A 15,239-nucleotide genomic window follows, 5' to 3' on the forward strand; every position below is an offset into this window, starting at 1 on the left:
AGTCACTGCTCTAGAAGACAGAGGATTTAGGGCAGAGACTGGAGGCTACTGCATTCCCCTAGATGGGCACGGGGGACCCTTTAAGGTTGTGGGACAGTAACAGCAGAAAGAAAAGAAAAACAGAAGAGACACTTAAAAACAGAGAAGAGAAAATGGGTAAGGGAAACCAATGACAACGCTAAGGTGGTACACCAGGGTCATCTGAGAGGCCAGGTGGCAATACTCATCAACAGGCCAGCTGTGAAGAAGAGCTGGTGAAGAGGTCCACAGAGGAGGCAGGGAGGCAGGAGACCACCTTCAGGGTGAGATACATCTGGTTTCAAGAGACGAGAGGACATTCAGATAGAAGTACAAAAGCAGCTCTGCCACACCATGCCCTCAAAACCAGGTCCCCCACATGGCTTTAATTTAGTCACCTTTTATGATACTATATTAATTCTCTTTCAGTTAAAAAATGTTTTAAATTTATGCTCTGTCCTCAACCAAGTGGTTGTGACTTTAAAAAGCACATAATCACACTGAAGAACTGATACCATCAGTTAGGCTCCGGCTGTTACATTATTAACCATCCCAAGGGCTTCACGCTGATTTAGCGTTTGATGGAGAAGTACAGACGGGTCTGTCATTTGGCTGCGAGTGCGCCCGCTGACTGTATCAGCACCAGGCTGGGCAAGCTGCAGGAGCCCGGCTGCACCGGCACTACCAGGAGAGAGTGGTGCCAAGAGGCGCCCAGCAGCTGCCATGCAGCCTGTGCCCGTCCCGTGAAGCCGCACAGTTGGCTCGAGGGCCCTGCTGCTCCAGCGAGAGGGCGCGAGGGAAATGGCAGAACTCCAACAGATCACTTTATCCAAGACTGAATCCCCAAAGTACATGAGAACAGACATAATTAAATGAGGCAGTGTGGACCTAAAGGTACAATGTCATCCCCACCAGGCCCTTGATGAAGGGAGTTTTGCTTTACAGAAACCTTTTTATGAAGTAAATTACATTAATTACCAACATTTTAAAACATCCAACATTTAAGGGTTCTGAATCTCTGATTTATTAGACAGCATGGAAATAACAGGTTTAGGTTATTTTACAAAAAGAGCTCAAGCTGCTTATACACAGCAACTGGGCTTGCTGGGGGGGAAAGCAATTCTTCAGACTACGGCACAAGGACACAAAGACCCCACATCCTACACGCAGTCAGTATGAAAGGGCACACAGACAAGTTTTTTTTTTTTAAGATAGAAAACAGAGAAATCCACATACTAAATAACGCGTCCACAATGACTATAACACATCCCTTAGGGGATAAGTATGTATTTGTAGGAAGCAAAAGAAAGCTTTCCATAGAGAAACCACTTTCACGAGATGATTAGGTGGACCTGCAATGAAGAAAATACATTTCAAAAGATGGGTTCAGACTTACATGAAGTTTTCACTGAAATACTTCCAAATAAAAATAAGACCTTTCTCTGTATCAAAAAAATTTTTTTAAATACATCATGGATAAAATAAATTTCAGTAAAGGTCCAAGTACCAATACCATTCAAAACATCATTTGCAAACAATATAAATGAAAAACAAAAAGTGTGACAACAAAGGTACTATTTGGAACTACCTAGAATAGGCCAAGCTAAGTTCATGTTCTGCTTCAGGGCATTACACTGAAATGAATCTCATTCTCACTATAATTTTTTTCTTTTTAACCTTAATCACCAGCGGCTGGGCAACTGAAATGGACATGAGAACTATATAAATGTCAGAGAAATATGTAAACCTCATTAATGTTTCCAAAAATTCATTTAGAGATAGAAACAGGTCCAAATAGATGCCTGTCTAAATGTACTGCAATTACGTTACAATTATTTTTCCAAATACACAGATATGCTCTGTCTTTTCTCAGCTCATTACTGACTCAAACAATTTGCCCTTCTGGGATCAATTGTTTGCTAATAAATAATTGTTTACAGTCACAAAATGATGTTAGGAGGTTTTCTTATTAGTTTTCCTTCTGCACCCTAATAAGATTGAAAACGAGCTGATTCCCCAGAGTCTAACCTTAACCTCGCTTTGTTTCACAGCCCAGGAAATGATGACCCATCTGCTTCAGAAAATAATGGATGGCTGAGAGGAAATACTGTTTAATTGCGGATTAACCTCCTCATGAGGCAGTCTGAAGCAGCTTTAGAATTAGCAACTATAACCAGCAGGAGAAACAAATAGCTCAAGAGCCATTCTCTCTACCATTTAAGGTCCAGGAAGAATGCAAAGGGGGTTCTATTACCCACATTTATTTACAAACATTTATTTCCACAATGGAAACAAAAATCAAGGTCAAAACTGATTCTCAAAAGTGCTGTCACTGCCCTCCAATTCTGTTTGTCCAAATACCTTTAAATGCAGCAAACCATCAAGCCATCTCATGCACTAAAGAAAGTACTGGCTTAAAAAAACAAAAAACAAAAAAACAATAAAAACCTCTTCTCCAATATTTTCAGGTTCTTATAATGTTAAAATTAAAAATTTTCCCTGGCTTCTTTGTTAATAGTAATAAATCCACCATTGGGGAGTACGAATTGTTTTATTATCATCAACATGGCACTTAAGTAAATGAAATCTTGTCAAGTACATGGTGACCTACAAGTTCAAAAGAAAAAAGAACAGCATGAGATCAAAATGGCCGGCCAGGACAAGAGATACAAAAGTGAGAGATTAAATGCAAACACAGCCCTTTATCCAACAGGCTTCACATACTAAGTCTTTTATAAAGTCAAACCTGTAAAAGCACACACGATATTGAATATTTAATACTCTGTCCCCGCTCAGGGACCCAACCAATTTAGCAAGGGCACTCTATACCACTCTAATTCAGAGAAGTATAGGAATCCTGAAAACAGTCAGTTATCCCATAAATATTTACTGAGGACTTCCTTCCAGGGCCTGCGCAGACAGGGACAAGGAAGAGGACAAAGACTCTTGGGTATTTTATGGTTTAAACAAGTGCCTAAGTATCAGGTTTCCCTTAAGCCTGCTGCAGGTAATTAAGTAAAAAGCTGTGCCCTACATACCAAAAAATGTAAATGGTTCTGCTCTGTCAACAGTTACAACCAAGAGCCAAAGACATCTATGAAAATTTCGAAACTAAGGAAATCTGCTATTCCAGGCAAGGCCATATTACTCTGAATTTCCAGTTAAGACCTGAAGGTCATTCATTTTGTGTAAATATTAAAAAAACAACCTCTGTGGAGAGGAAAGATTTTTGGCAGTTCAAATTCTTAAATATCTTAAATAGAATTTGCAAAAATAAATTATTCTTGAATTCCTCAACTTAATTTTGAAGCAATGAGCTAGTAATAACTCCAGAGAGTCAAATAATAGTGCCTATTCAAGAAGAATGAGAGTTTGACATTCTTCTCTACAAAACAACTAGGCACAGTTTTATCCATCAGACGTCTATCAACCTACGGATATTGAAAGCTTGGGAGAACAAGATAAAATCAACTCCAACCCTACAGTCAGCTGTAATATCGAGCAGACATCAACAATGCTATTCATGAATTCAGAAAAATTAATAAATCCTGGGCTGAATGCAAGAAAAGGCTCAAATACAGGTGAAGCATACTCACTTGGGTTTTGTTTCTGCATCTGTCACTTGGCGAATGAAGATACCATCTTCAGGATGTTCCGTGTCATCCATTTCATACATATACGATGACGCTATTGCAAGTGTAGTCCCATCATTACTAAAGGCAAGGGATGCAATGCTGGTAGGGTACCGATGGAACTGGCACAGTCGCTTTTTGTTAAATGGATCCCAAATATTGACAAATCCATCAGAACCACCTGCAAGCAATTTCAAAGGAGTTACAACAGTTCTTAAAAGCAGACAGAAAAACAACCATTATCTTAACAATTTTTAAGGTCACAGAAGTTACGTTTTCCCCAGATTTCCTTCCCTTTAAATATATACCAGATTTCCTTCCCTTTAAATATCATAAAAAGCAAGCACAATTTTTTAAAACTCTGCCCAAGTATAAATTAACAGCAGTGTTCAATTAATAGCGAAACGATGTTACCTTAACTAGACAGAGGTTAGCATGCCATACTCTACCTGTGGCAAAGGTATTGTGGATGTTGTGAAATGAAATGGCGTTGACTGGGTAAATCTGCTCAATATTATTTTCTTTCAGTCTGTGACACTTGAAGGCATACTTCTTCTTCTGCACCTCAGGGCTTGGGTCCAAGTACTCAACCGCCACTCGGCCCTCAATAGAGCTTAATACATAACCCTGACAAGAGGAAATCAGAGGACAAAAATGGTGAATCCAGCTTCCAAACAAGGCATGGACTCCCAAATTCAACCCACACTAAAGAAAGATGATTATTTTCAAAATGAAAAGAAAATATGGGTAGGTTTTAACCACGTGTTTAAGCTGTACTAACATAGTTAAGATCATTCCAAAAGTTTAAGAACATTTATGCCCGTTTTATTAAAAATAAACAAAAGGCCACCATTGCTTGTGTTCTTCACTCAGTACAGTATCCTGCAATCAAAAATGTCGTTATTTTGTCACACCTCAACAGGAATTTTAAAGTGTTTCAATATCATTTATTTATTGTCCTGTCCAGAAGGGGACTCAAGTTCATTCCATCAGCTGGAATACATTTTTCTTTGCTCTATGCCTCCTCACCTCTAACAACTCTAAGAATTGTGTCTCCTTCACTGAGGGTGTATCAATAATCCAAACCAACTGGAAAATCAGTCTTCCGTCTGGGTCACCCGGCCTCCCACCTTTAACTACAGCAAGTCAAGTTTATACACAAACAACACAGATTTTTCAGCAATGTTCAAAAGTGGTTTATAATTTCAAACCTTTCCTCACTTTGCCTCAAAATAGTCTATCAAAGAAAGAGATGAAGACAAAGATGAAATCTATACTTATTTTTTTTAATTATTCAAGGTATGAAAAAGATTTACTCCTAAAAAACTACTCATGGAGAAAAAAAGTCAGTAAAATGTTCCTGTTAGTTAAACTTCCACTATAAACTGGAGATAAACTCTGACAGAAAATTTTAGATATAACACATAATAATATTCATAAATGAAAGCATATTTTAATCATGCATATAAATCTCTAGTTTCACATAACTGCAATTCCTTATCTTCAATAGAAATTTACAATATCCTGAGCACGTGATCACCATTTGACGTACTAGCCTTTTCACAGCACTAAAGGACAGCTGTGAGATACCAAAGATACCTGCTGTTTTTAACAGCTTTTCCCCTTGTAAAATTCCTACAGCAGCTGATCCTATCACCGACTTCCCTTTGAACTTCAAGGATGTGGGGGAGAAAGGGGGCATTCATAAAATGTCACCTCACCTAGTGATGATGATGGAAAGGTGACCCACTCTTCTCACCAAGAGTTAGTCACTATATGAGGGACGACCCCTCTCTACCCTCAGTGGCATTCTTAAAAAAAAAAAAAAGAAAGAAAACTCCAAATTCTGCTAGCAGACTGACTAAACAACTCTATTAGTATTAGGGTACAAAGAGCTGCAAAATAAAAAAGGGGAGAGAAAAAGAGAGAACAGCAAATTCTGTAATCCTAAATTTCCAGGTTTAAATTTGAATTCACTGACTTACAAATAAAAACACCTGCAAAACTGTCGTTGATTACTGTATACCTGTCATGCATCCTGGATTAGGATCACCAAGGAATTAGAAAACCTCTATTCAAACCACTGACAGATTACTTAAGCTCTCTGAACATCAAAGCTTTCTCTAAAATTGAGTTAACATACCACCTTCTAACAAAAGGCTGTCGAAAACTTACCTAACAACAAATCCAAAATCACTACTCAAAAAAAAAAAAAAAAAAAAAAAGCCTTAAAAGGTAGTGACCAAATCACTATTATATAAGATCCTATTATTTTCAAATTCCCAAGGCAGGGGGGAGGCGAGGTCAGTACCTGCTTGTTTGGAAATGCCCGTATGCAGCGGGTCTGGTACTTGAGGCTGGACTCCCGGCGCTGCTGCACATAGCCCATGTTCCGTAAGTCCCACACCAACACCCTGCGGCCCGCGGTGCCCACAATCAGCCGGTCTCCGGACACCGAGAGTGTGTACACCTTTCAAGAAAGACCAAAACTTGCTGAAAATCATCTACTTGCCTGCAAATGGCACTTTGCTCCAAAATAAAGTCCACTAATCATAAAACAATAAAAAAGTTAGCTGATCAGGTTCACAAATACAGCTACCAAATTTTAAATACTACAGTTACACAAACCAAGTAATTGGCACAAAATAATAAACCCAAGATATTCTTAAGACTTAACCAAGTATCACATAATGCACATTCTAATTAACTTTCCGAAAGCATCTTGGAAGACGATTCTCTTTGTTACTTAAAGTATTAAACAATTTTTACAGCCCTCTTGTTTCATTTAGTGACAGTATAAACGTGTAAAAAATACTCAAAAAGAAGACAATAAAGCCATAAAAACAACTCGAGATATCTTTCAATGGGCTTCTGGCTTTTCATAAAACAATCATTTTCAAAGTCATTTTTCTATGACCACCTTTTGGAAGGAGAGTTCATGTTGTAACACTAAAAATCTTGACTTTCCCAGCTGTCACAATGAATAAATAGGGCTTTCCAGGAAGAGAGAGAGCTATCACTAATTAGCTGATTAGTTGCTTTTGGTGGCAAAGGAACTCAAAATTAAAAGACAAGGATAGTGGTCTGGCGTATGACAAAGCAAATTTTTATGCCCTGATGTCATACTAAACACTCAAGACAGAGTTATCTTCAGGGAAATTTAAAAAGCATTTTATCCCCTAAAAGCATCTATTTTTTCCCCTCAAAATTCCTTTTCTTCAATATTAAAACAACTTCCACAAAAAAAATTCCTTTATAATAAATCACAAAATTTCCTGCAGACAAGCATTTAAAGTTACTTATTTTCAAATATGTTATCTGGGGACTAAACAGAGACAGCAAATTCATGAAAATGATGGCAAATGTATTTTCCTCATCATGTTAAATCATCTTTTTAAAATCTAGACTTCAGGTATATACTGTGCTCTGATCATTACTTTCAATTAATAAGCAACTCTAATTTAATTTAATATTTTAAAACCTGAAGAATCACTATAAAAAATGAAGAGGGCTCATGACATGGTAAGACATCTCTTAATTACTGAATGTAATTAAACTTTACCGTTAGTAATCCCTAATACCTTAACTACATATCACCAGCCCAGAGGAAAAAAACAAACTGGGTTTAACAATGTAACAGTAGCATCTACAATCTGGCCTTTAAATTCAACAACTAATTTGACCAAGGGAAAAACAAGAAATTTAAAAGATTCAAGACAGCAGATTTAACACAAGCGTATTTCAATAAGAGAAATATTAAGATTTATCGCTGTTTATTCAGAAAACATGTTTGCAGAAAAACAGAAATTAACCTAAGACATATGAAACACCAAATCTAAAAAAACACAGAACCCAGAAAAAGATCAATTTATAACAGTACAATCAAAATGGGAATTTTATCTTAAATCTTTACTATACAGGTGACACACAAGCTTCTGACAGTGCTTTCTATCCCTACGGACCATAAATCAAGTAAGAACACTGTCATGCTACTGACTAGGTGCAGACATTTATCAAAGACGGTATTAAAAAAAGTGACATAATGAACCTTGCTGAACCAATAAGCAGCTTGATTCAGTGTGGCTGTCCATTATATGATATTCTGTCAGCAATTTATCACAGCTCTTAACATGTTACATACAACCATAAATCAAAACTAGAAACAATGCAATTATTTTATTCTGAACAAAGGTCTTGCCAGGAGTAGATTCGACTGTGATGTGACAAAAATAATGGCTCTTTGGATGCACTACAGTATATAATGATGGCTAACAGGAACTGAATAGTATATTTACGCAGAGGAAATAGACTCAAGTGAAGGATACCTTTAAACTGCTAAAATAATCAATCTTTAAAATTAACTACCACCTGATAAAATCTGAGGAGGCTACAGCAAGAATGCTCAATTACACTTCCATTGTACAGATCAAAAGGTTAGAATAATACACAAAGTTTCAGTTTTAAGAAGCTTCCTTCTCTATAGCCTTCAAACTACATCTGTCAGTACTAAAAATAAATAGATGGTTAAAAGCCAGGGAATATAGGACATGTTTTTCACTAAACTTCAAATGATAACCCAATTCATTCTTTTACAGTCGACTCAAGAGAAATCTCAGGTCAGAAGTGGAAATGAGTGATGCTCCATACCACTTCCTGGTTTGGGGACGTCAAACCCAATTTAAAGCAATGGAACCATCTTTGCTAAATGACCTCTCTGAAAAGTTGCTTCTCAGCGCTAGGATTTAAAGAATTAACAATATATGGACGTGGGTTTAGAGCTAGTATTATCCAATACAAACATAACAACTGACCCAAAAAAGTTGACCAAAATTAACTTTCCTTCACTAATTAGTTCAGTTTGTAAAACAGACATCAACTCTTAATCTCTAAATTCAACATCATATTCATCAAACATTTAACAAGTTAAATCACCCCAAGGACCATAATTCCTGTTATAAAGATAAAAAACCTACCTTTTCAGGCTGAGAGAAGGTCCCAGCATTACAAGGCGTTCTGGGATCCCACAATTTAACTGTTTGATCCCAACTCCCAGTAACCATCACATTCACTTCTGGACAGTATTCAACACATCTGATAGGGGCATCATGGGTTCCAACAAGATTTTCTGCAGGAAAAAGCAAACCAACAAACAACACCTAGCTTTACTAAACAAAGATTCCTGGAGTGAACAATAGAAGGAAACATTCTTTCTACTGTAATGAATTCACTTCCACCCACTCAATGCAAGTATCTACACACAGAAAAACTTCCTCTTGACTAGAGAAAGTCATCCATTCATCTCTGTTCACCCTGCAGTGCATAGCTTGAGTCACTGGCATGGTAATACCAAAAGCTGACTTGAGTTTCAGATTATATTAAAATGGTGGCATATCTGTTACTTTCCTCACTTGATTCTAGACTCCTTCAAATCAGGAACCTTGTTTACAGTTCTGACTGTATCTAGTGCAGGTTCTGATACATGGTAGGTACTCAAGAAATACCTGCAAATGAATAAATGAATGGAGAACTCTGGTCGAATGGGTCTGGATAAAACTTACCACACTAAGCTGATGTTTCAAAGAAACATATTTAAGCAGTAACAGGATTATCTGAGGGCTGAGGATGAGGAAAGCAGAGTCTTATGATTAACCCACTTGGTTTTCATGGTGGGTCAAATTTCTATTTCTTTCCTCTCCATTTCAACTCTTCACACTATCTCATTCATTCATTCAACTAACATCTATCAAATGTACTATGTGCCAGAATCTATACCACATACCACAAGGATACAACAAAGAACAATATGTGGTCCTGATCCTCAAAGAGGAAACCTACCTGTTTAAAAACATACCACTTAAACAAGAAAGAAAAGTATCTCATGAAGTTCGGCAATGACCTTCTGAGAATAAACAGCTAATTCCCTTAATTACGGTCTCTAGCATCAAAAATCTTTGTTTGCTTGTCAGTGTTTTTTTCTCCTAAGTTTTCAAACAAATAGAACCTACATCTGCCAACTAACTTCCTATGTTGAATTAGCTGCTAGCAAACAACACCAAACATCTGCAGCTGTAAGTTATACGACAAAATGGCTTTCATGCAAAAAGCCTCTTCTGATTGGATTTTTTTATAAGATACAGAGCCCATCCTCCATCCATCCTCCCACTGTCCAACTCATCCTCATTTAGTTGTATCTCTGTGCCTTGCCATGTCCTTCAAGTACATCTATGTCTAACGTAAGCATATCAAAAAAAAGAAAAAACAACCTCCACTAGAGAGCTCTGTGTACTTGGGTTCCATTTCAATCTATACTCTGCTCCAAAGTCACCATAAAACTGTGGGTAAGTCATTTCCTATCTCTTAGAAATTAACTAAAATGTGTCATTTTGCCCTTCATTCAATGAAGGCTTCAGCTATTTTATAATGCTAGATTTTTAAAAACCTTCCTTCAGTCTAAACTAAACGAGCTTCTGAAAAGAGAACTCAAACATCAGCACTGTCCTAGAAAAATCCTACTGAAAGGTGGCCCACTGAGGAATCCAGCCCCCTTCTGAGGGCAAGGGCAAGGTCAAATACTAAAGTGCCACTTCCTGTAAACACTGTGGCTGGAGATCATAATGAGCTCCACTGATAAAATACATGCATATTTTGTGATTGTAACTTAGTGGTTACCATTTAAACAAAAAAGTCCTAAATTAAAGCCACTTTTTCTGGTACCTAAGCAACTTAGGAACTAAGCAGCTCAAGAACTAGTCTTCCTAAATAAACATTTATAAGTAAGCACTAGCTAAAACACTAAACTGGTAAAAATGTGGCTATGTTACCTTGATCCGTGTTCAAATCATGCATTTTCAATTGATGGTCTAAACCCCCACTCCACGCATGCGTTGGATCCTACAAAATAAAGTTGCAAGTCATTTAAAACTTACAGAGCTTTAAAAAGCATTTAAAAATTCCTGTTTCTACAGCCAACTACCCAGTTTCTGCTGAGGACGAGAGGTACACTGGGCTCAGCAACTCACTGTAAACAAACAAGACACACTGCAAAAAAAATAAAACAAATTAAGCGGTCCACAAAACTACTGAATAAGTAAATTAAGGAAGAACTGTTCCCCACACCGGCTGTAAACAGGATTTCCCATTTACTAAGCAAACAAACCTCCCTTTCAATAAGACGGCCAAGTTTTACTGTCTTGTGAGTTTCAAACACATTCTGTCCAGAAAGTTTGCACGGCTACTCCATTAGAATCCAAGGGGGACCGAGTTTCTGACGTTTCCAAGTCCCCAGCGCCAAACAAAACAAAACAGTCCCTGGGGCTCAAGGTGACTGCTGAGGGGCAGGGAAGGGAACTGTCCACATAACTCCGCCGACAAAAGCCTCCTGCCAACACTGGAAGAGGGACGCTGTTAACCAGGGCTACCACAAACTTAACAGGGTGCAGGAGCGGAAACGGAGGACACCTACGTAGAAGGCGCAGTCCAGGACGGCGCCGGTGTGCTGGTACTTGAGCCGCATGGAGTTGGCCGGCACATCGTAGAGGCGCACGGACGTGTCCCAGGAGGAGACCAGCAGGAACTGGGAGGTGTTGGGGCTGAACTTCACCGAGGAGATGCCGTCCTCGGGCGGCTGGTTCAGCTTGAACTCGTTAGAACCGGTCATCTACGGAACAAGCGCCGGTGAAAGGCCCCAGGGCTCCGGGGTCGGGAGGCTGGACGCGCCACCGGCCGGGCAGCGGGGGCCCCGAGGGGGCGGGACCCGGGGAAGGCCGGCGCCCCAGGCCCCTGCGCCTGCGCGGAGCCGCCGCGCCCGCCCGGTCGGGCCTCGTTCCCCGTCCCCATCCCCGCCACCCCCCCCCCCCCCAAGCGCCCCAACCTGCCGGCCCCGCGCCGCAGCACCCCCACCACCTGCCGCTAGCCTGGCCCGCCGCAGCCCTCCCCGCCTCGGCTCCCGCACCCCGGCCTCTCCCCCGGAGCCTGCCACCCCGCGTGCTCCTACGATAAAACAAAAGCTACGGGAGCGGAAACCGGTCCCCAGCTCCGCCAGCTCCGGGCCCGGGAGTGGGGACCCCAGAGAGTCCGCCTCTGCGCCCGGAAGCCTCTCCCCGCTACCTTGGGCTCCCCTCAGAAGCAACTCCGCCGCCGCTCCCCGCAGCCCGCCGCCGCCTAGCTTGCCTCGCTGCTCTCGCGGGCCGGGCGAAAGAGGCGGAGAGGAAGCTGCAGCCAATGCCTGCCATTGGCTGATTTCAAACGCCAACGTCTCACTCTAGGCAGCCGATTGGTCCGCCCGGAGACCGGGCGTCGGTCAACCCAGTCAATCTGTTCCGGCACAAAGGCAAACCGCGGCTTTTCCGATCACGTGGTCTCTTTTCACCGCCACGGCTGAGGCTCCCTTGCCGGTGCTGGGCAAGTGAAAACTACAACTCCCAAAGAGCACCGCGCCAAGGCTACGCTCACGCCCTCTCCCGTCCGTGTGCGGCACGCTGGGAAACGTAGTCTCCCTCAGGCCGACGCCAGGCCTGTCCTCTGAATAGCAGGCGGGAAGGAAAGATGCTCTTTCCAGTTGACTCTTGGCGCCCGCCCCATCTCAGACACACCCCTCAAACACAAGAACCCCGTTTTGGTCAGTACTTTTATAGAGGTAAATTAGTCTCCCTTCCACCGGACGTGCATATGCCCGTGAAGTTAACCGAAATTGGAGTGGAGAAGAAAATATTTGCTCTAATGAATTGTATCTTTTGCCCTAGTTTTTTTTCTCATTTTCCTGGACTTTCCACCAGGCTTTCACATTTCCCATTGTCGAACATCTACTGACCTCAGAGAAACTCAACCTTATTTATACTCTACTTTATCTCTTCATTCCATCTTTCTGCAAACATTTAAGGAGCACCCAGTTCATGCCAGGCCTGGTGAGAAAACCAGGAAGATGCATTAATCAGACAAGTTCGTGCTCTTGAGGAACTCTTTGTCCAGAATGTTGGACAGACTGGGAAACAAATAATTACTCTGCAGTGTGTTAAAGCTCAAAAGCCTCTTCTTGGCGTACCTTCAAGTAGGGTCCTAAAAATGACAGCTAGAAGCTTCTTCCCATCCACCCCTTCCCACCCCAACAATTCCCTAGACTTGCAGGCTCAGGTTGCTCTATTATCTGTTTCTAGAATCCTCCAGAAATAGGAGAATCAAGAAGGTTGCTTCTGTAATGAGAAATAATTTGGTCTCCATGAAAGAAAAGCAATAACATAACTAGAATGCTGGGACTCCATTACTCTTGAATATCAAAAGCACACTGAAAATTTTCAGTTGAATCCATGCTATAACCTCTTTTTCACTGCCTTTTGTGAAAAAAAAAGTCTTATTACATGATCTTGCATGAAGTCAGAGGAAATTGTTGAGGTTAAAGTGTTTAATTTCTTAGATACCTTGAGAGAAAGAGTGTTGTTGGTCCTTATGCCTGCATTCATATACGCTGACTCGGGTGCACTTCTTTTCGTGAATGGGGACACATTAAACACACAGCAACCACCCTTCTGTCCAGCGTATTGATGATATTCCTGCCAGAAGGACAGATTCTTGCCCTGTCTCCTCAGCAGTCCTCATACTTGGTTCTCTCTCTCCCCTCTTTCAACAACTTAATGGCTAGGTTAAGAATTTTAAAGTGCAGTGCCTTGCCTCCATTCTAATTTTGGCTAAATAATTTTATCTCCAAATAATTTTATTTGGTTCCCTCTCCCAGTTGTTTATTGAATTCTACTAGTGTTTTGAGATTCTGAGCATGAATTATCCGCTAATAAAATCTAAGTGTATTTCATTATCCAGTGTGTGTATGATTCAGGTCCCTCTGGGTAGGCAGTTGCAGCTGGACTCGATTTGAGTTTTAAGAAACGTCAATCTTTTAAATCCAGTTTAGAGCCTGAAAGGAGGCTGATGATTTTGCTGATTATTCAAATGAATTGATAGTCTTGAGATAGGAAATCTGGCCACAATGGAGTCTTGAACAACATTTAAAATCCAAATGCAAAGCTGTGTGTTTGTGTATGTGTACTTAGTTACCTATAAGAAAGAGGAATTCTGAGAAACTTAGCACACTGTTGGATCATCTTTGCTAATTTCTGGATTTTTTTTTTAAAGTGAAGTACCCACTATATGACAAACTCGAAAAGGAGCATCCCTGAAATCTTAAGGCCAAAAACCACTCTGCCATTAATTGCCTACAGGAAATCACTTCCTATAAAGAAAGTAAGTCAAGAAGGATAGAGTGACCCAATACTGTTAAAACCACCATCTCTTTTTAACAAAAACATAATCTTTTGAAGTGCAGACAAAAATGATATGGATGAAATATTCCTATGCAAGTAGTTCATTGAAGGCAATTTGGTTATTTCTGCTTGGAATATTCAAATAGCAACTTGAGAGGAAAAGAAAATTTTAAAGCGGGTTATCTGAAAAAAGAGAATTTCATTGAAATATGTGTACCAAATAAATCAGAAGAAAAGAGATCCAGTATCAGTTTTGTTTTCTCTGACTAGCCAATATCTAGCATAGTTCTCAGCAAGTACTAGGGCTCAGTGAATATTTATTGAATTGAACTCAGCTGAAATGAAATAAATGCAATTGACTTAACAGCATTGGCACATGTGTCCTTGGGTAGAAACCTTCTGATGTCATCTTGAAATAGATCGTGAATTTTATGAAATCTAATGTGAGAAGAAAAAAAATATGACCTCAAAAATGGTCAAGACACCAGGCATTTTAGACATGACACTGTGGGTCACATAGACGGATTACAGATATCCTGCACACTTTCGCACAGTGCAGGTAATTTCGATGCCTCTCGTTTCAAAGGGACAGGTCTATCAAGCAAATGTTTCCCTTCTAGAGGATGAGATCCGGCCTCCGCGCTGCTGACTCCCCGCACCTTTGCAGCCTCTAAGGAGTAGCCCGGGGACCGGAGGCAGCAGGACCCGGGAGCTCGCCCCACGTGACCCCGAACCAGCAGCCTCCTCCAAGCTCAGGCTATTTTTTTTCCGACGTTTTACAAGGAACAGGTGGCTGCGATCTAACACTGGGAGACTGCGATTTGCATGACACGCGCGCGCGTCTGTTCTCTTGGTGCCGCGCCCTCCCAGCCAGGGCGCGGCAGCAGGTGTTGGGGCGCCGAAGTCCGTGGGCGCGCACGCCGCGCACCAAGGTTCCATTCAGTGCCAGCTGCCACGTGCTTGCCCGCGACCCGGCCACTTCGCCACGCACAATGCAAACCATAAAAAACAACGAAACAGTGTGGGGAGGAGCCTTTGCCTCCCGCGCTTTCTTTGCCTAGCCCCTAGCCTCATCCCTCCTCAGACGAAGTGCCGCCTTTCCGCGCCCTGTTCCCGCAGCGCACGGGACGCGCAACTGTGCCACGGGCTCCGGAACTGTGAGCGGCTGTAAGCCTGTCGCGCCCGGCCGGGGGACGAGCAAACCCGGCTCTATACCTGATCCAGGCAGCGCCGCCCCACCTGCCCTGTGCCCTCGGAGAGGAGGCTCATGTCACACGCTGGATCACGTCGCACGGCGCCCTGCTGCCGCCAACCCCAAGGCGCTCCCAATGCTGGAAAC

General features: G+C 41.4%; 1 protein-coding gene across 2 annotated transcripts; it reads right to left on the bottom strand.

Annotated features, from left to right (window-relative positions):
* Nucleotides 1–822: 822 nt before the first annotated feature.
* BUB3 (BUB3 mitotic checkpoint protein) lies at nt 823–11,846 on the bottom strand. Of its 2 annotated transcripts, none has more exons than XM_057734548.1 (8): nt 11,757–11,846; nt 11,113–11,307; nt 10,472–10,541; nt 8,624–8,775; nt 5,962–6,120; nt 4,100–4,277; nt 3,615–3,831; nt 823–1,370 (listed from the first exon to the last, which is right to left on the bottom strand). In XM_057734548.1, the coding sequence occupies exons 2-8, from the start codon at nt 11,305–11,307 to the stop codon at nt 1,361–1,363; spliced, it is 981 nt and encodes a 326-aa protein (XP_057590531.1). In that variant the 5' UTR covers nt 11,757–11,846; the 3' UTR covers nt 823–1,360. The 2 variants fall into 2 exon arrangements, with proteins under 2 accessions (XP_057590531.1, XP_057590530.1); XM_057734547.1 differs by having other exon boundaries at nt 823–2,625.
* Nucleotides 11,847–15,239: the final 3,393 nt, after the last annotated feature.

The sequence above is a fragment of the Hippopotamus amphibius genome, chromosome 5, assembly GCF_030028045.1.
Source record: "Hippopotamus amphibius kiboko isolate mHipAmp2 chromosome 5, mHipAmp2.hap2, whole genome shotgun sequence".
Taxonomy (NCBI): domain Eukaryota; kingdom Metazoa; phylum Chordata; class Mammalia; order Artiodactyla; family Hippopotamidae; genus Hippopotamus; species Hippopotamus amphibius.

What these genes read in the sequence shown, in the direction of transcription:
- BUB3 (XM_057734547.1), bottom strand. Translation starts at nt 11,307, where the DNA reads ATGACCGGTTCTAACGAGTTCAAGCTGAACCAGCCGCCCGAGGACGGC. An exon ending in TGATTTGAACACGGATCAAG is followed by an intron (nt 8,776 to 10,471) that starts GTAACATAGCCA and finishes TTTTTCCTGCAG; the next exon opens with AAAATCTTGTTGGAACCCAT. An exon ending in CCTTCTCTCAGCCTGAAAAG is followed by an intron (nt 6,121 to 8,623) that starts GTAGGTTTTTTA and finishes CTTTCTTGAAAG; the next exon opens with GTGTACACACTCTCGGTGTC.